The sequence below is a fragment of the Psittacula echo genome (assembly GCF_963264785.1).
Source record: "Psittacula echo genome assembly, chromosome: 4".
Lineage (NCBI taxonomy): Eukaryota > Metazoa > Chordata > Aves > Psittaciformes > Psittacidae > Psittacula > Psittacula echo.
Window position 1 is genome coordinate 11,894,574 of NC_137738.1, and position 21,095 is coordinate 11,915,668.

The 21,095-nt window shown below is 42.3% G+C and overlaps 1 protein-coding gene across 1 annotated transcript in view; it reads left to right on the top strand.

Moving 5' to 3' along the window:
• Positions 1 to 2,958: 2,958 nt before the first annotated feature.
• ENAH (ENAH actin regulator) overlaps positions 2,959 to 21,095 on the top strand; it is a 91,914-nt gene continuing 73,777 nt past the window's right edge. The window contains exon 1 of the mRNA XM_080616054.1: positions 2,959 to 3,091. Coding sequence (XP_080472180.1) covers positions 3,087 to 3,091 — 5 coding nt within the window. The 5' untranslated portion in view covers positions 2,959 to 3,086. The remainder of the gene's footprint in view (positions 3,092 to 21,095) is intronic.

Consider the following 21,095-nt stretch of genomic DNA (forward strand, 5'->3'; position numbering starts at 1 on the left):
TTAGAAGACTTGCTATGTGGCTCTGCCCCATAAGTTGTCAGGGACCTCAGGTTATTAGTGTGACACCACCAGCTACGAAGGCTTTCTGCCACATTAGTTTTGTCATTGCCAGAAGAAGGGGGAGCAGTGGGAGGTGATGCAGAGGGCATTAACACCCATGCTGTGCCGCTGGAGGATCCTGTCAGCAAGGAAGATAACAGCAGAATCGCACCAAGTGACTTGGACACATCAAATGATTCCAGTTTAAGAACCCGCAGGCCCGCAACAGGAGATTACAGATTTCTCAATGCATAATTCAGTATCATAAACATGTACATGACACTAACTCATTCTTCTGCTAGAATACTTTAATTTCTTGACAATAACATTGCTAAATTGACCTGGAAAGAAAGAGGCACTGAACATTTATAATTGATTGTCTGCCCTACATCGTTTTGGCTCCCCTCCTTCTCATGTAACTGCTAATATGAGTTACTGCAGATTTAGTATTTTGTTACAGATTAATTCAATGGGATTTTTGACTAAGCTAGCGTCCAGAATGACTTTGCACTCGGTGACATCTGTGATGCCAGCATGCAAAATGATTCTCCTGGCATTTTGACAAGTTCTATTGTACCACAGAGCGCGTCTTGAGAAATCCAGCTATGACCGTATCTGATTTGGCGAAGAACACCAAGTAATATAACACAAATAGCGATAATAGTTATTTTGTGAGAGTAACAGCTTCTGGCTATTTTCATTCCCTCTCAGGCAGGCTTGCAGCCCAGACATACTTTCAGTGGGGTTTATATACCTGTCAAACCTCTTTTAGATTTGACTAATATGACCAAACAGTTTTACCAGAACAGCCGCATTCCGACCCTGACTTTTTCATGGTACAAAACAACCAGGATATTAGAACAAAATCCTTCTTCTGATGGTCTCTGCCATTCCTTCTACTGATGTATCTGCTGAAGCTCACTAGCCATCTATCTTAGACAGACCTATATAGACACATAGATATAAGAGTTTGGTATAGATCTTAAAATTTATATTTGGCTGCCTTCAAGCTACTTTTCACTGTCAGAATGGCCTCCTTTTCCAGCCTTTGATTTGGAGGATGTTCTGGTGATACGGAGATCAGGTCCTGGAAAATTCAGGACTCCTTAAGAACTGAGGTCCACTGTCAGTCACTGGAGTCCTCAGTATTTGCTGGAAGCAATGAAGGTAAATTTATTTACCAGATTCCATTTTCTCCCCTTTGTCAGGCTGCGTTTACATTGTTGTCAAAGGTGAGTGCTCAATTTTTAAGGCTACAATGCTGCTTTTCTTCTGATTACTCATCTGCATTTTGTGATTCACCTCTGCTGCAACATTTTCATTGACATCATCCCCATGCCAGTAAAAACATGTTTGTTTTCTTACTAACCTTATTCATCAGCTTCAGAGCCTGTCCTTTCTCCTGAATCAGTGTTTTCTGACAATTGGCCATTTTTTCATTGACTAGCTCCCTTCTTACTGTGTTACTGACACCATTAATTGACAGCGGACGACCCTGCCCCTGATACCATACAAGGAAGAGCTTTTAACTGAGATTCATGGTAAACCCCCCTAAATGTGTGAAACCTAGATCAGAAATATACAAAGAAGATATATGTCTTTCTAAATTTTTTCACCTTTTTATATAAAGTCTAGAAATCTATAAAAAAGATACATATATACATTTATTGCTCATGTACAATACATTTTTAATAACTAAATGCTAGGAAACACTGATGTTTGTTAGGGAAAAACGAAACCAGTGATGCAGAAGCACCAAAATGCAAAATTGCAGAGATAGTCGCTCATCACTTGTGTTAACGGAGACGAAAGAGGATGGGTATTCCGCTTGTGACAGAAACGAGCTGAACACGAGCCGGGTTGAAGTTACATGTACCATGTGCCGGTTTCACTGGGAATACTGACAGCAAAGTGTAAATCTGTATGTAGCACAGACACAGGGGCTCTGGGAAGGTGCAAAGCTGAAGTAACATTCCCGTATTCCTGAAAACATGCCCTCCTTAGGCCACAGGCTTCCGAGGGCTCAGAGAGGCGATGGGAAGGGCCGCACGCTCCGGGAGCTGTTTACCTGCCCGCCCCCTCTGAGGCGTTATGCAGTGCTTTCCTATGCACAGACCCCGCTGCTACCTCTGTACCTAGCGCCGGTTGCCCGGGAGGACCCCGGTGCGGGAGGGAGAACGGAGGGGAAAGGTCTGCTGACGGATTGTTCACAACCGGCCTCAGCGAGCCCGAAGCCCCCGGGGAGGCCGAGCTCCGGGTCGTTGCTCTCCGGGAGCGCAGCCCGCCCCGCCGCTCCAGGTCACGGCACGGCCGCCCGGAGGGGCCCATCCGAGGTGGGCCCGGATCCGCTCTTCCCGGCCGGCAGCACGTCCTCGCCGCGGAGCCGAGCCGTGTCCCGCCTGTCCCCCAGCCCGCAGGACGATGGCACGGGACGGGGGGAGCTGCTCCGGAGGCCGGGCTGAGCAGCGCCTCTCGGGGAGCCACCGCCTCACCTGAAGACAGCTCGTCCGCCACTCTGCCCGGGGCCGCCGAGCCCCATTCACCTCCCCGGCTGGCAGGAGGTCGGCAGCGCGGCGATGGGCGAGGCCTCCGCGACCCGCCCCTTCCTCCCACCCGTAGCATGCCCCTTTGCGCGCCGCCGCGCCCCCTGCCCGCCGCCGCCGCCGCTCCCTCCCTCCCTCCCTCCCTCCCTCCCTCAGCCCCGCCGGTGCCTCCGGCCTGCCCCGCGCTCCCCCCGCCCGCCCTTTCTCCTCCTCCTCCTTCTTCTTCCTCCCTTCTCCCCCCCGCCCTTCCCGCGCGTTGGTTCGCTCCTCCCCGCCCCTTTCCCCCACCTCTCTCGTCCCCTCCCACCCCCCGGCTCCCCGCGGTGGTGTGGCCCGGCCCGGCGGCGGAGGGAGCGGTGGAGACGGGCGGGGAGGTGCCGGCTGCTGCGGGTCTCGCTGACCGGTTGACGCTCCGGCCCCTGCGGAGCGCCCGAGGAGCCGAGCCGGGGACAGAGCGTGAGCGACCGAGGGAGCGGGAGCGCCTCCCCGACCCCGGGCAGCACCATGAGGTGAGGGGCCGGCCCCGGAGCGGGCGTGCCGGCGGGGAGCCTAGGGGGGGTGTGTGTGTATGTGTCTGTATGTGTGTGCTCCGTGCCCCCCGCCTCTACCGGCCCGCAGCCCCGAACCGGGGCGTGCTGAGGGGGGGCCCGTCCGGCGGAGGGGAGGGGGCAGAGCTGAGGGGAGCCCCGCGGTGGGGGAGGGGCCCATTGTTAGCGGCGGGTGGGGGAAGGGCGGCCCCGCCGTCCCCGTCCCCCGCGGCGGCGGCGACGGCGGCGAAGTTGCACTCGGGGGGCGGCAGCGGGGCCCGGGCCGGAGGGGGTGCGGGGGGCGGCCCCGCTCCGGGGGGTCCCCCCCGGGCTGGTTCGCGCAGAGCCCCCGCCGCCTGGGTTCTTTCTTTCTCTGTCGGTGGTGGTTGTTTTCCCCTTCCCCTCCGCCTTAACGGGTGCGTGTTGCATTGCAGCAGCGGCGGCGGCGGGGCTTTTCCCTGTGTAATCAATAAAAGAGGCGTCCGGGGGGTGGGGGGGGATCTCCCTCTCGGCAGCCGGGAAAGTGTCGCGTTTGGAGGTTTCGGATGTAAACACTGAGGTGGACGCGGCTGGGGGCCGGGGAGCAGCAGGAGCAGGGAGGTGGGTGCCTCCCTGCCCGCCTTCCCGCCGGGGACTCCCGCTCCCCGCCGGCTCATTCATTTGAAGGCGATTTTTTGCGCCTCCGGCCCGTTCTTCCCCTCCCCTCCCAGCTCTTTTTAGTGCCTGTTCTGTTTCTGTAATCTTCTTTCTGGCTTGGTGCAGGACCCGGTGAGAAATGCGGCTCGGTAGCCCGAGCGCTGGCCGGTCTGTTGAGGGACGTTGTGCTTCCCTGTAGGCCTGTCCCTCAGTCAGACAACTGGAGAACCGAGTTACTCTCCCCCCCCCCCCCCCCCCAAGATACTGTCTGCCTTGCAGTTGGATTTAAACCTTCTTTGTCTTAAAGATGACTGTAAGTCGTGAGGTCCTTTGGAGTATAGGTGGGCAAGATTTGCACGGTGAAAATCATCAAATTCTTCCGCTGCATAAAAATGATGAGCCATGAGAATTCTCTGTAAATTGCAGTAACATCCTAATTACATTTTTTGTTTAAGAGTTCCCCTGCCCGGTGTGTGTGCTTTATCAGTGGAAAGGGTAGCATTGCAGCAGGAGGCATAGGGACAGCCTCCCTGCTGTTTTGTTTAGAACTGCATTCCTGTATTTCCCTCTAGTTTCCTTTGTTAACTGTAGGTATTTATGTCCTGCATTATTTTAAGCTTTGTTTTGTCTTGTGATAATTTATTTTCACTTACTCATGCTGCTCATGTAGAAGTCAGATACCCTGTGAATAAAAAGTTACAACTTGGAAAACTCACAGTTCAGATCTTTTAAGCAGAGGTGGGTTGTTTTTATTATCTTGACAGTCTTTAACACAATGAGTGCTGTTAATGCAGCAAGAGTTGGCATAAATGTTTTGAGAAGCCCCCTATAAATCTGCCTTTTTTTATTGACAAAAAGTACTTTTCTTGCGCGGGTGATGCTGAGGGAAGTAAGCTATACCAGCAAGACTGCTCTTTCACTGATGTAACTGTATGTGTGCTAGGACTTCTGCCAGCTTGGAGAGAGCACAAATATTCCTCTTAACCAGCATAACAGGAAAGTGTCTAGGTTGAACCTACCCTTAGGTTGCTTATTTAGATGTTGGAATAGTTGACTCGAAGCAATTAGTAAATATAGGCAAATGAATGCGCTATGACACTCATGAGTGCAGAGTGTGAAGAGGAAAATGTACTTGCAGGTTGGATGGTCGCTCCAAGTGGTCATCGGGTATCTCAAAGAAACCGGACTTGGAGAATGCTTGAAGCATTTGGAAGCTCCAAGCCTTTCGAATAAAACAGCAAACTGTACCAGTTAAACTACACAGGCTAAGAAAATGATGTGGTTAAAGAAGTATTTTCCCTCTGTGGAGGCACTATTAAATTGACTCCGTTTTGTTTAGTTGGTCCGACTCCAGGACAATGGCAAGCTTTCACTGCACGCTCTGTCTTTGGGCTTGTTTAGACTACGATTGACGGTATGGCTCTGAAACATGTTTAAACAATAGCTTCATGCTGTATGTTGTTCGGGGAATATCTTTTAATATACATTTGCTGGTCAAGGCAAGTTGTGATGGGGGACGATTGGCAAGGTGGCTGGGACAAGTGGCCTGTGTTTCATATATATAGCTCCTCTATTTGCCAGTGGTGGTAAATCTTAGCAGTTAATATGAAAACCATACTTTTGACACACTATTGATGGTCTCCTGGAATGTATAAACTGCATTCTGCAGTTTGCTGCTCTGCAGGTAGGTATGCAGTTGGTGCTTCAGCGAATGCAAAAAGAAATAGATGGGCTGCAGGAAAAAAAACCCCAACAACCCCTAAATTTCTCTCCCTTCCTTTGACACATACATATGTGAGAACCTGTTATTGTTTAGCCATCACAATCCTGAACTAATTCTGGTGATTTTGTGCTAACATCTTGCATCTTGTCTGGGTCAGTTACCAAAGGGCAAACTGGTTTTGCTTATGTCAGGTAAAATTAAACATCATTGTAAAGAGCATCATCTTCTTGTAAGATAATCAGTGATTCAGTAAAACACAAACATCAGCAGAATTCTTGCAGAACCCTGTTTTGTATTCAAATTAAAATTATATGCTATTTGAGTAGCATCTGTTAGGGGTTTTAGGTTGCTGATCAACTTTGAATATTAAATCTCCAATGGTCTAGCCTGAGTATGAAGTTACTTGGTTCAAGTGCCAGCTTGAATAGGGCTTGTGTGTGTATCTCTCCCTGGCTTTCGGTACAGGGTTGATTCCTGTGAACACCTGTTGCTCCTATTGTATTTTGGTTAGCTGAGTAAGTCAGAACTGCTCTTGATGTAGCTTCCTGAATGCACTTATTTCATCATAGGAGTAGGCATATTCAGTGAGGTTTCCATTTACTAGCTGGCTGGGATATGGTGGTGGGGGAGAAGGTAACAGCACAATTTGGTGCCCTAGTTCTAGTAGTAGCATAACTTCCCATCACAACATGTGTGAACAGACTTGTATTGAAGCATATGTTGAAATCAGTATCACGGAAGCTGATGAGCAGAACTACTGCTAGAGCTGAGGTTCTACAGTGAAGATTAACTGAATTATCTTTAATTGTTAATTTTTTGGTATCCAGCTCATTTTATATGCTAACTCCAATAAAAATAAATGAGCCTTCCAAGATACTGACTTCTTTTTTTTTAATCAAGCTGTACAGCCTTCTCTTGGGATTACTACATCTATGTCTTTGTGTGGGAAAGAATTGTTTTTCATTAGTGTGCTAGTCAGAACGCAGACTGCTTAGGCTGATTTCATTACCCAAGTTGCAGGAACTGGGAAAGAAACAGTGTTTTTAAGGATTTCAAATTCTAGTCTTTCCACAGCCTGGTATATTCATTTGTGTTTGCAACAGGCAAGTATGTGTGTCATAGGTGTGAATGTTCATTCTGTGTTTAGATAAATTACTATAGATTCTGCCTTCTTAGAAAACAATGTCATACCCTCACTTGTGTTTTCATATTAAAAAAATAGCTAAATATGTGGCCTCTAAACCATATTAAAATTACTGCTTGCTTACATTCACCAGCTTTTCTGCTCCAGTATGTTGTTTCAGAAGGTAAAGCATGTTATCATCTAAAAGTCAGTGTATTTTGTGCCTGGGTTAGTGAACCTTCATTACATTTTAAACATTATGCTAAGAAATCTGATACCATACTCACTGAGCTTTTATGTCTTTAATTCAGGAGTGAAAGCGCATGGCAGAAGTAACAAAACATGTATGTTTATTAGGGCTAGGAATTCTTAAAGGAACCCACACACAGTTCCCAGGGTTTCCAGAAAAGTGGGTATACAAGAGTGTTGTGTTATTTAGTGGCAACAGTATAGTTCAGCCTACTGCAATAACTGCAATTATTTAAGGTGGTAAAATACCAGAGTAGCAAAGCCATTAATTTCAGCGGTGGCATTAAGTTATTGTGTACAGCAATATGTAGGGTTATGCGTTGGAATTGTGCCTTTCCTTTGGTTTCAATGCTGTATTTGAAGGAGAAAGCTTAATTTAGGTGAGAAATATTTGACATAATGTTGAAATGTAAGCAGGCAGTTAAATTAGACTGGAGATGCATAACTGCAACCAATACAGTTCCTAAAATTGCTCATGTCTCAAGAGTAAAATAGGTGGTGTAGGCAGGGTTGTTTTTTTTTTTTTTTTCAGGTGGATACAAGAATTCAGGTTACTTGTTCTTAAGTAAACTAACAGATGGACTGAGTCATCTGTCTGATAGAAGTGCAGCCTTTAGCTACCACTTTATTTGTGACAATTATAAGTAATTTATGGTGGGGTTGTTTCTGCCCACCTGATATGGAACCTGACAACTGTTTTGCCCTCCAGGTCTCTGGATAGTTTAGTGAATTATTTTGATAGTAAAAGTATAATTTAAAAGATGACTCTGTGAATGGAGGGTGCAGGAATCAGAAGAGAGTTGGTTTAGAAACAGCTATTTATGACCATCTTAGCAATTCTGTTGTCAGTCTCTAAAAATTAGAAACAGTCTGGGAGTGTGTATAATTCAGGAATGCTCTCTGGAAGGGGATGTGGTGGCTTTTTTCTTGTCTCTGATTCAGGGCTTCGTGGTGTTTGTTGTTGGAGGTCAGAAAACAAGCCCGGGTGAAGTAACGTCCTACTTCAGACTGCTGCAGCGTAAAAGCCTTTTTTCCACGCTTCCATAAAAAGGAGAGGAATTATTCTTCCAGCACCTGTTTCAGTAGATGCTTTGCTAGAACACTTACACCCCGAGTGACATATCTCAGCACTGTCTTAGGCATGTGATTGGAAATAATTCCTACTGAGGACTGCTTCTTGCCATGCCGGTGCGTTTCATGCAGAACTATTATAGATTATTGAATCGGTGGGCAGAGTCATTTGCTTTCATTACTCAAAAGCAAATTTATTTTGTGAAACAGATATTATTCCCTTCTTTACTTTGACCTTTCATCTAGAACGGCTCTTGACAGTCCATGCCTGCTTCCACTCAGCAGTGTAGAAATACATGTGCCAGCTCTCTAAACATCCAGACATGTTTAGGTTTTAAGAGTGCTGTAGTGTTGAGGGAAAGCAGAAGATACATGCTTTCTATATATATGAGTAAAAAAAAAAGTTGACTTTTAGGAGTAGCTAAAAGTAAATGTAGCAGAGACAGAAGTCACATGAGCCTTGTTGAGCAGCTTCAATATATTTAAGTACTTTTGCATGGTACCTACCTCAGTCCCCCACTCCATGCCTGCCTTTCCCACCAGTCCTTGGGTTGTATAAAACTACCTTGTGTTCTTGGGCTGTTGGCATCTCTCTTGGCATTAATAGAGGAGCAAAGGCACTTCTGTATCTGTCAGTGTTTAAACCTGCCAGATGAAGAGCCAGTGTTATGTCCTTACTGTCCCTCCCTGCCCTAACTTCCCATGTGTTCTGCAAACCTGGAAAAGAATAAGGTTTGTGTATACCTTTTGTTGTTTTTGAGTAACAGAGAGAGTCTTTTTCCTCGTTTAGAAGGCCTGCAGTATCTTATTTTAACTTTCAAATTTTTTAATTTGAGAAATAGAAATGTATGTCTAAGTAACTGAGTCTGAAGTAGTTTTGCCTTACATTAAAATGTTCTGTACCAGTACGGTTTTTAGAGAAAAAGGTTGAGTTTTATTTCGGATATTCCTAATTAATTGTTCTAATAATTGATATGCCTCTCCCCTACTATCCCTTATTACAAGTCTCCTTCACTGGAGCTGTTTCACAACTAATGTTTAAAAAATTCCAAAACAGAATGCAAAAATCATGCTTACCACCTTTTGACAGTGTTATGCATGTGCTGCTCTTAATGTTATAGTTCTGTAGACACTTAGGGACAGCTTATGGAACTGCTCTTTGGGAGATGATGTGGTATTTGTCTGGTCTTACTACTCAAATGATAGTGACGGTGTGGTGTCAGTCTGCTTTGGATTAGTCTTTCCAGTTGAACTGCTGGTAATAAGCATGTTTTGGGAATCAATGTTCATGTTAGTGTAAGAAGTTGAAGTAAGATTCTCTTGCTCTCTTGAGTAATCTTTAGTCAGGGCTCATTAAAACACAGACAGCATTCAGGCAAAAAACAATGTTTACTGTGAGGGTGGTGAGGCACTGGCACTGTTTTCCCAAAGAAGTGGTGAATGCTCCATCCTTGGCAGTGTTCAAGGCCAGGTTGGACGAGCCTTGGATGACATGGTCTAGTGTGAGGCGTCCCCTCCAACGGCAGGGGGTTGGAACTTGATGATCTTAAGGCCTTTTCCAACCCAAACCATTCTATGATTCTTCTAGTTTCACATACTGAAAATTCTCCAGGTGAAGCTGGCTTATGTAAAGGAATAACAATATAAACTCTTTCAGTTTAGTGCAAAACCAGTATGCTGCTTTGCTAAGTGTATAGGTTGGTCTTGTGGGTTTTTTCTTCTAGTTTTTTGGGGTTTTTTTTGCTTTTTGGTTTGTGTTTTTTTTTTTTTAAATTATGGTAAAGAAAGGTGCTGACACCCACTGAAGTCTGGGGGATGGAAGTGGAAACTGACTGTACTGCAGAGGGTGATACAGAAACACTACTTTGCTGGACTGGTGTGCTGCCCAGAAATAACTGTCTAAACTCCTGGTTTGCACCACAGACAAGTTTGGAAGGATTTTGCTTCAAATGGTCTCTCATTCGTTCGTTATTCTTCACAAATTTCAAACTCCTTTTTGTTTCCCGAGTCAGGTTACAAAGTAATCTGTACTTATTGCATACTCTATAAAGAAGGTGAGATGGTTGTGTGTTCTACTAGCTGCTTAGTTTAAAAGAGAAAACATTTTAAACCCTGGAAATTAGCAGGACAGTAAAAGAACAATAGAAACCATTGGTATAGGTAAAGCCTCTCTTATGTTTTAGCTGCATTTTTATAGCAATTGAGAAATATTTTAATTTTCTTAGCAGAAGAAATCAATTCCTATGTATGTGTCATTCTCCTTAAAGCAATTTCCTTAAATATAGTTCATTATTTAATGTTTTTTTTAGCCACTGACTTCTGTCACTTTATTGCAGGTTACCATACAGTAGTACCAGATATTTAACTGAAACACTTTGAAGGGTATGTAGTTAAGGGAATGTTTTATTGTGGTCTTATCTGGCTACTGGTAAATGCTTTTATATTTCAGTTGTATATATCAGTATACGTCTTCATATGTGGTCATATCTGCTAGAATTGAATGTTTTGTGGAGACTCCCATTGCAGTTACATATTTTCCTTATTGTGTGGGTTTGCAAGTGCAAATACTAAATGGGAAGATGATTAGGATTCGGTTGTAATTAATGTATTTTCAACCGAACTTTCAATACCGCTGTATTAGTGGTATTTTTACTGGCATTGGTGGAAAGAGGCGGTTGGTATTTTTAGGTTCCATTCAGCTTTCTGGTTGGCTTTGCAAGTCTGACTTAAGCATATGCTCTGAGTAAATCTGGGCCTTGAACCTGGTAGCGTTGCTGCTTAAAATCACTAGCTCTTGAAATAGCTTCTATTAGAACTTTTTTGGGTACCAAGCTTCCAAGCCTAGACTAGCAGGAGTTTAGTTACTGTAGATGTTCATGTCAGTAGTGCGTTATTATGAACCATGTACACTGCTACATGTTTTGAAAACTTGTTTTCTCTGTATGTTTTCTGGTACTATGAAAATCTCCTTCCCCTTCTTTGCGTTCTTTCAAAAGCTTTTAGTCTTTTATAAACAGTGCATAGTGATGTCTGCACCTTTTACTTCCTCTCCTGTGTTAAACTCTTGTTGATATTCGAGGAAAGTATATATGATTGTTTGGCAAACCTTAGCCCATTAAACAGTGCTGACTCTTCTGTAAAAGTACTCAGGCTAAGTTAATGGAACAGATTTTTTTTTGTAACTTGTTGGTTTTATACTTAAAATTGAACACAGTAAAGCTTTATTGGAAAACTTGTACTGTGTTCTTGATCGTATTTACAAAGCCCATTTTCAGAAGACTGCAATGACCTACTGTGGATTAAGTTAAATGGACTTCACAGCTGAAGAAGAAACATTGTTATCTGTTATCTGAAATAGATGGTGTGACCAGACTGCCAAAACAGTGAAATCTAATCCAAATGAACCTAATTATGGCAGAGATAATCAGTCAAAGCAGTGGATGAGAGCACTGTTATGAAAATCATCAGTGCTGAAGCTCAGTATTTATATATATAAGCCTAATCACTGGATGGACATTTTACTTAAATCAGGTGTAGTTTGGTTGTAGTTATGTACTACTCCAGCAAAAATACTGACTTTCATTTAAAAAATACATTTAGGAGTACTTTTTTTCTGGTTCAGAGTACTGCTTTGATAGAATCTTGAATATAGTCAGAACTCAAGAAGCTATAGTTGTATTTTAATATTGTCCACTGATGTGTTTAGCGGAATCACTTCGGTGTGAGTAGAACAGGAAGATGGTGCAGGAAGTGGCTGATACTTTGTGTCTCCATTCAATGGATGTATGTATATGAAACAAACATATTTGGAACACAGGACTACCTTTCCAGTAAGATACGAACCATCTAGTCTAAACTGAGTATGGAGTTGTTGTATATGAGTTGCTGTGTACTGTAGCCACTAGCTTCTCTTGGTTAGAGCCTGCTGTTTGAGGGGTGAGTGAAGATGTGAAAGGCGTCCCCAGTCCCACACTCTTCCGACCAAGAGATGGCTGAGGAGATAGGTTCATCTCTGAAAGCCAGCAGGGGAGACATGTCTAATGAGTAGAAGGAAGAGCAGATGAATGGCTTGAGCACTCAAGTGATAAGTTGTTGCTAATAAACTTAAGCAGAAGTTGAATCCAGTACTTAGCTGCTTCTTCAGTGTTATGTGTTTTGGAGAGTAATTGAGAATGAGGTTTTGTAGCGTTTCACTGGTCTTGTTGGGGTTTTAGCTACTGACTGGAAATGCAGTAATGGGTTTCAGGTGAAAATTTTGACTTGAGATTGAGGCAGAAGACCAAAGCATCAAATACTTAAAAAAAGTAAATCAAACAGATTTTGCATCCTAAATATGTTGTGCTGTAATCTCAGGGATTATGATAGTACCATTGTTCTAGTTTCCCCGGTATGGTGTAATGACTCTATAGTCACCTTTAGTTATCAACTCAGTAAACTGAACCATATACGAATTACTCTCAAAACTATTACTGTTGAACTTCACATCCAACCTTACAACCAAGTTGTGAGGTGAAGAATTCTGGACTGCTGGGTTCAGGGACCTCATCGTGTATTTTGGCAATACCTTTTACTATTCTTTTCGTGAAGTTGGAAGAACAGTACATTGTGGACTTCTTGGTTTGGCATGCTCTAAAGGTGACTTTAAACCCAAGGGTATTCCTGTGTATCTTTGTTTGCTGTACATTTCTTATTTGCTGATGAATCAGTTCTATGTTCTTGTAATTGCCACTGTTCCCAACAGTAGCTAAAGCCACAAATGGATGGCAGTAAAATAAACACAGAGGTTGCATTCTGGGTTAGGAATACTGTTGCTGTAGCTCTATTGGTCTAAGGATATAAACATGACAAAGGTTTTATGAGGAGAGGCAATATCTTTTATTAGATCAGCTACTGCAGTGGTGGGGAGTAGGAGCTGGGCAAGCTTTCAGACATTCAGGTGCTGAGTTCCTTGGAAAGTTACTCAATTCTTTGGAGACACCATGTGGAGATTCAGTACTGTGGATTGTTGCAGGCACGTTGCGAATACAGGTAAATGTTCTGTGTGTTTTAGCTCATAGTTTTGTATGTAGCTCACAGTTTTGGTGTCCGGTGAAGTAACAGTATTTGGTGTAATTGTTATTTCAAAGAATAAGGAATTAGGTGCTTTAAAGCAATCACCTGAGCAGCCATAAGATACTATTTAAATTGCCATTTATTTTCCAATTACTGTGCAAAGGTGATGCCTGCATAAAGGAAGTGGAGATTGCTTTGCAGAGGGAAATACCAGAAAGTAAACCACTGAAAATACTTCTCAAATGTTACTGTTCCTGTGTGAAGGTGTATTTTCCTTTGGAACATCTGACTATTGGGAACCACTGGGGAAAAAAATGAATGCTTGGAGTGCCTGGTTTGAGGAGCCCAACTGTGGTGGTTTTGTGGGGATGTGGTCTTGGTCACTAGTGTAGTAAATGCGTAAGATGCAGATAAAAGTGGATTGCATTGCAAGGGTTGCATCTAGACATGACTAATGCTTAATAATACTCGATAGTAGGATTTTATTTTTGTCCTGTTGAAGTCCCTGGTTAGTCATCACAGGATAGAAGAGTGTGCAGTTAAGCCAGTTCTAAATACTCTGAATATCTTGCCTTCGGTTCATGCGTATCCTTTTCTTAGGGCAGATGGGTGCTAACCAAGCAACCTCTCCTCTTGCACTCTTCCCTGCAATAGAAAGGAGACACTGTTCCTGGTACACACGCTTAACCTCTGTGTGCTGCCTCTGTACAAAGCTGTTCACTTGTTTAGGATTCCCCACAGTCGATGTACAATCTTCACCTCCGATCAGGTATCTGATTTCTGTCTCGTCTGTTCTGTGCCTCACTAGTGTGAATAAAGAGGGAGAGAACTGCCTGTATGGCATAAGAAATCCTTAGCTGTTTTAAATGGGGAAGTGTTTGTAAGCTTGTTCATTCATGGTGTGCTTTATGTTATCTGGGCCTTATTTATAGTAAGGCTTTCATAACTTTGTTCCTGAACTTGTTCTAAGTAAATTGCACATGTTTTGTCAGTGATGTTCGGCTGAGGACTGAGCTATTAATGTAACTCTTAGGAATGCTTTCAGATTTGGCGATTTACACAGTGGCAATGTCAGCGTTCAACATCTTGTATTTTGTTTTCCTACTGAACTGAACGGAGCTCCCTGTCTTCAAGCATGTGTGTGGTTGGGGTGGGTGTAGGGAGTGGACTGACCCCAAAGCTCGGGCATTAGATATTTTGGTTGTAACTCAGGGAGTTTACCATGGTCTTGTTTGGGAAGGTTTAAAAACGAAAACCCAAAGAAGTAAAAACCTGAGAGAGGATTCTCTCCAGTTGGTATTGCACATTTTTATATAACTGATGATGTATCAAAGTATCCATTTCCCATTCAGTTGGGTGATCATAATATTCCTGTTCTTTGGGGAAGGGGGAGAGATTTTATGCAATTCATACTATCTTACCAAAAACTCTCACGAAGAGAAACACAGGTCATTTGTCCACACACATAGTTTAGCTTCAAAATTCAGACCAGATCTTAAATTCAAAATAGTTTGGGTTGATGCTATTTTTAATTAATTTCTTTTTTGGGAAACAAAACCAGCCCACAAACAAACACGCATAACAAAGCAAAAGCAGTTAGAAATAAAGCCATAGGCTTTTCTTCCAGAATGAGAGCTTTAATGTTTTCACATAGTATGACAAAGATCTTGTATAAAATGTTGAAAGCGTTCCACACTTCCAAATGGAAACTTTGTGCATCTAAGAACTTTTTCCTGGGCATTACTATAGAATTAAAATGTTGCTGGCTGTATGCACTGTATCAGTGGATTTTCTCTCAGCACCATGATACCCTACCACCATTGAAATGTACGGAATCAATGTGATGTAAACCAGTGAGTGCTGGACGTGGCATCTTTGGTTAGACTGGTGAGGAGGGCAGTGTTTATGCTGTGGATGTTCTGTTTCTTGGGAAGACTGGGGTTAATTGTAGCTTGGCAAGGGGAAAAAAAAAAAAAGAAAGTTCCATATTGTTTTCCTGCAGTAGATTCCTGTTGCTATGCAACAAACAGAATGTCACTTAGTACAGGATATATTAAATTTGTATTCCCGGCACATCTCTCTGCACGTTCATCTTATACTGTAACAGGAGGGTACGGTTCTGGCTTCCTGAAGGACTGTAGTATGAAGTGTACATTGGAGTTGCTATTCCGGTGCTCGCTGGAGCTGCAGTGACGTCAGTGGATTTGCAGAGCCTTTCTTTGTTTTCGGGTGGATGGGATACCTGTGCAACACAATCGGGCTTCCAACCAGACAAAAAGGGGTTGTGGTGATCTTCCCCAGGGTTGGATGATATTGCCAAGCAGCATGTTAAGGCTTCAAAAGGGAGAAATTCCTTGTGTGGGGAAAAATCTCTGGCTGTGAATTCTGAAAGCCTTTAAATGTGATGCAGGGAAAGTTTTAATGCAGATGGCTGTATATGGATCTTTAAACTAAAATACCCAGTTAATTTTTAATGATTAGAATTGACTTTGATATTTGAATATGTTGACACCTCCCCTCCCTACCTCCCCCGCTCCCCCAGTGCTAAACCCAACCAATCTCAGCATCCAAACTCTACATTTGCTCTAGATGGATTGTGGAATAAATGTTTAGGGTGTGTTCTATGGCTCTGGGACCAGTAATTAAGTAATGGACAAATAACAGCATCTGGTAAGACATTATTTTGTAATCTAGTTAGACTTCTGTAGAGGAAAAGAACGCAAAAATAATATTTGAGAGCTAGAAGGATGTTAATTTGATCTTTGCTTCAAAGGCTGTCATGCGATAGTGATGACTGAAATACAGAAACTTGAAAGCTGAGGATTTTTAATACTGTGCTTTTAAGAATGAGACGCATGCATTGTCTTACGTACTGTGACGTTTATGCTATATAATGATCCATCTTATTTTAAGCAGTTCTCCAAATGTTGTTGTGGATTTTGAAAGCCAGCTTACAAAATCTAAACTGAAACAAAGTCAGGTACTAAAATTAACAGGTCAAATACTGTCACTTTTTCTGCTCTTAGAACTGAAATATGCCATTGTTGAACATCTCATTTTAAATTGTCAGTCTGAAGCAGATTTGTAAGTCGCTGGGTTTTTAATGTTTTGTAAATTTGCTTGTGTGTGGCTTATTAATAAAGCAGAAGTCAAAAGGAAGAGTCAAAATGAAGATAGGAAAGATTCAGAACACCTCTCTCCTGTTTTCTTGCTCACTTTGCCAAGGGGGATGCCTCTAATAAACAAAGCGTCGTTAAAGGAGCAAGCAGCCTTAAATAATACCATTTTCTTTCTTGTAGTCTGCTGCTTAATACAGAGCTCGATGCCAGAGCATTGCATGCCTGTTCTCAAGCAGACCCAATAAAAAACATTTCTCTGTGTACACAAAGAAGAACCTGATTCTTATGCCATTCTCTATTTGATGAGATCAGACCTGAACACTGTTACATAGAAATGATTTAAAGATGTGGATGGGGATGCTTGGGGGCTTTTTGTTTTCTGGCTTGGGTAGATGAATCTTTGCTTCTGTTGCAGAACTGTTCGGTGAGAATGAGAATGCTGCCTGTGGCTTCCAGTGCTGGGGTGGCTTCTTTTAATGGTGTCTTTTGGTACAGGAAAGAGTAGGAATTTGTAAAACTGCCTCCTCTTCCTGAGGAGGGGGGCAGAACGTAACTTGATTGCGGAGCCAATAATTTTATCTGTAACTAATGAAATGAGCTTATTGTAATGTGTAGAATGGTGAAGTTCTAGAGTATGCACAAGCAGTTGGGAAATTTGAGATGTAAGTTACAAGTGTTGGTAGGCTATTGGGTAAATTTTCAAGGAACTCAGCGTAGAAGAGGGGTGTTCTAAAAACACTGGCTGTAGGACAAAGAGCATTTAGAATTTAAATGCTCAAAAATATCAATCAATTTATTTTTCTCCTCCTGTGTCTGAACTATCTCTACACTTTTTTTTAATTGGACCCTAAGTCCAACTGTAACGTGAGAGTTAAGAGGAACCTCTTAGTTTCCGTTATCATGTAGCCCATCCTCTCTTTTTTCCTCCAAGTCAGCTAACAGCGATGATTTTGCTGACAGTGTCCAGAGTAAAAGAAAATCTCCTTAGAAATTTTCCGGTACAACTTTGGGATGGAAGGCAAAAGATGAAGAACAAAAATTAACAGCTAGGAACAGGCACTCTTTGAAATACTTTTCTCCTTTTGTTCCCTCCCATCTTTTCTTCTACTTTGAGGGGTTTGTACTGTTTTTGCTTCATGGTATAATGGAGTGGCCATCGAAAATGAGCAAAAAGATGCATCAGATAAAGCAACAATGAGCAATGATGCATCAGATAAAGCAAGCAATCTGTTTGCATGTTAGTGGTTGCCAGAGGGCAACCAGTGTATGAGTAGTGCAATCAGTGTATGAGTAGTGCATGCTATCTTGATTTTTCTTTCTTCTTTTGTTTTTAAGCTCAGTGCTATGCTGCTGTAAGTAGGGCTATTACAAACCAATCAGCTTTTCATATCCATCATTTCCTCCCCAAAATTGATATTAAGTTGTATCAAACCTATGGGATTTGCCCCAGTTAGTCCAAAGTTCTGTTGAGCTGTAGAAAATAAATGAATACATTCTTTATGTGTGTGTGCTCTTTCACAGCTACCAGCTCTTGGTCATTAATATCTGCATGCATACACTATATGCAGAATTCTGTATGAAGGATATTGAAGCATGTAAATTATATGCTATTTTGCCTCCCTTACAATGGAGGCTGGATTCTGGTTTGCAGAAAGAAGATTGTGGTTTGAAGGCTGCTTCGTTTTGTTTTAGGTTGTTTTTCTTTGTTGCAGAGGTTGGAAGGTCTGTAATGAACAAAGTAGGGAGCTGCTTGAAGAGAAGAGGATTTCATGGTTTCAGCTCGGTGTTTTCTGCAAGAACTGACTGCTTTTTATTTTTCAAAGAGTTTCTGTCCTTAGGTGCTGGTTGAGTTGTTCAGAGTTGTCAGGGATGTTCATTAGTGGTGTCCTGACTTGTCTTACTGGCTAACTTAAGGCTGTGGGCCTGATCTGTCAAAACATTAAATTATTCAGCATGTACCTTAATCCTTTAAAGCACAGAGAACATTATATGGCCGCTGAAGACAAAGGGCCAAGATAGTCTTGGATTAAAAAATCAACATCAGGAGACTGGATACATTGGTTATTTTGCTTCAGTTCTCCAATGGAGGAAACAGCTTCTCATCTGTTTCTCCTTTAATTTCCAACTTTTACTAATTTCTTATAAAGAAATGTGTACAGGTTTGAAGCCGTTGTGCTGTATCTTATGGCATTGTGCTTAAACCGCAAATAACTTCTGAATTTGCTATTCAGAACAAGTTTTGATTAGTGTCCAGAAAAGAGCACTCACTTGCTGCACATTGAATAATGAAGAAACCTGCTAGCTGTTCATTTACTCCTCAGTTGGAGGTAGTCTGATAAAAAAGGAAGGAGGGATGAGAGGAGTAAGTTTATAACTAAGACTTTTTAATGGTTTTACAACCATAAGTCATTCCTTCCTCTCAGAAATAAGCAATCAGACGTTTTAGTTGTTCTTAACCCTTGTACTTTTTTTAAACTGAAGGTTATTTTTCTTCACTGCATTATAGTATAATTTCTCTATTCTTCTAGAATTGAAATAATAAGCCAAACATAATGTGCTATGGTATTTGAAATAACATGCAGATTTGCAACAGGTACATTCTAAACCACATGTGCTACCTAAAATGAGCGTAACTCTTGGTAGTTCTTGTTCTGCTGGTAGAGCATGCAGTGAAGGACACTGAAACTGTGATTACAGCAGTGTGTGCTTAACAGAGAGGAACACCAGCTCCAGGAATCTATGTTCTGCTCATACTGGGCATAATCAGAGTTGCTAACTTCATGCGAGCTAAGATACGTCAATATTTAGCTGTCAGTTTTTATGGTAGGACTAGGAAGATCCTTGACACTTAGCTCATTGTTCTAATGGTTTGTGTGGGCTAGACCATGGCTTTTTTCTGAAGATGCTTTGAATTGGTCTATGCTGATCTCTCCTTTTCCATATAACTGAAAGACAGGTAATAGTCACCTGTCTTATACAATGAGACGATCCACTTAGGTGACTCTTTTTACTGTTTGGATATGACTGTTCTATAATGAACGATAGAATGGGTCACATCTGTGTGTTCTGGCTGCATGGCAGATGCAGGCCTGGCTATTAAGGAGGGAAGTGTTGTCGTATCCTCTGAACAGCGAGGAACAAGTTTTCCCAATAACTGTACATGGTCTCTGGCCATATCTTAGGAGGCTCTGGGGAAAAATGATGCCAGGGAGGCTACAGGCTTCTGCCAATCTGATTGACATCCCTCCGTGGTCTGAGGTTCTGAACACTACCTGAAAATACAGTGGTAGTAATTGCAGGGAAAATTTTGCTCTCTCCTCTGCTTGGAATGGAGTCTGTTCATTGTAAGCCTGACAACTGCAGTCTTCTGAAAACAGGGTTGTAGCTATGACATTCAGGGTTTTCTCATTGAGAAAAAGTCTCTAGTAAATGCAGACACAAACTAGCCCAAAAAAGTCATCTGTCATCGCTGAAGCTTGCAAATTTTTACATGGTTGAAAACATGAGCTTTGTAAAAAGCAGCATGGAGCAATCTGTTGCTGGCATCACTAATAGTGTTGCAGGGAAGAGAGTAAAGCATAGAGTGCAATTCTGTGGTAATGTTCAACGTGTCGCAGCTAGAAGTGGTACCCTCTTGGGATCCAAGTAGGGTGTAGCAGTTCATAGGGTAAGATGTTGGGTTACAGCCTACTGATAATAACCTAAAAGAGGAGAGGAGGTTGGTTTTGCAGGAATAACCCTCTTTTTACCATAAATTTTTGTCTTGTTATAGTTACCCAACTGCAATATGATCCTTTCCTTGCCCATGCTACCTGACTGATTAAAACCTTTTTGGTTTGACCCAGGCTGTTGTTTGCTGCAGTGAATTGTAGCCAAGTTCTGTACTGAATCTAAAATGCTTGCACTTGCCCTGATTTTTGGGAGAAACTCCAGGTTTTCATCAGAATGAGCTATATTGTTGTAACAGGAATCTAGACGGTTTAAAAACCTTCAAGGAAGTCTAGTACATTAGAATGTAGAATATTTGTGACTTTAAGTCACACTAAATGATCTTAAGGTCCTTTCCAGCCCAAACAATTCTACGATTCTGGGATTCATTCTGCTTTCTTTCTGTGTTACAACAAGCTACTCCTTGTAGTTATGGTCTTTTCACGGAGTTCCTTTAATGTACTGTATACTGCTGAGTATCTTTAGGTTTAAGTGAGTAACTTCATGCTGCTTCTCTCCCTGTTGGATGTTAGGCTTAAAACTCTTTGTAGATAATGTGGAAGAACAGATCAGTAGGGGAACAGGAGTGGGGAGAGTGTCCAGTCTTTTTATCCAGCGCTAGTGAATGCCTGTACAGAAAGAATTTAACTTACTGTATTAAGTAAAATCCAGAGGCATGAGGTAAGTGACCGTTTTTCTTAGTAGCGTCATGTTCCTTTCATAAAAAGAAGGGCTGCTTTTCACTCCCACCTGTACATCTTAACTAGTGAGGCCAGCAAAGGCACAAATGAAAACCTGAAATAGATACTTGATTTGTAAACCTGTTTGTGGGGTTCTTAATGAAACAAACTCTTACTCTTTTCACATGACAATCCATGTCTTGCTGTTAGCTCAGCCTTCCAAGTGCACTTTCCAGATGATTACTGTGAGGATGCAGATACCTGTAGATGGGGTGACCAGGAGAACATACAGAAGGCCCTCTGTGTAGCTTGGGATTGTAACCCAGAGGTGGTGGAGCTGCTACCAAAGAATTTAATAGGATAAAGAAACTTGACTGCTAGTGAAGTTTTCAAACTTGTGTTAATGCCTATGGCCATTCACCTTGTTTTCTATGTTTTACCTCAATAGCATATCTCAGTTCAGGGTTTTGGAACTTAATTATGGTCAGTCAAAGTAAATATTGTTTATGAAGCATTTCTGATTTATCAGTAAATGCTGATGAGCAGTGTCTTAGTGCTTGCTAAAACTATGGTTCATCATAAGCTTTGTGGAAATTAGAAGCAGAATAGTATATTTCTGTCTAAA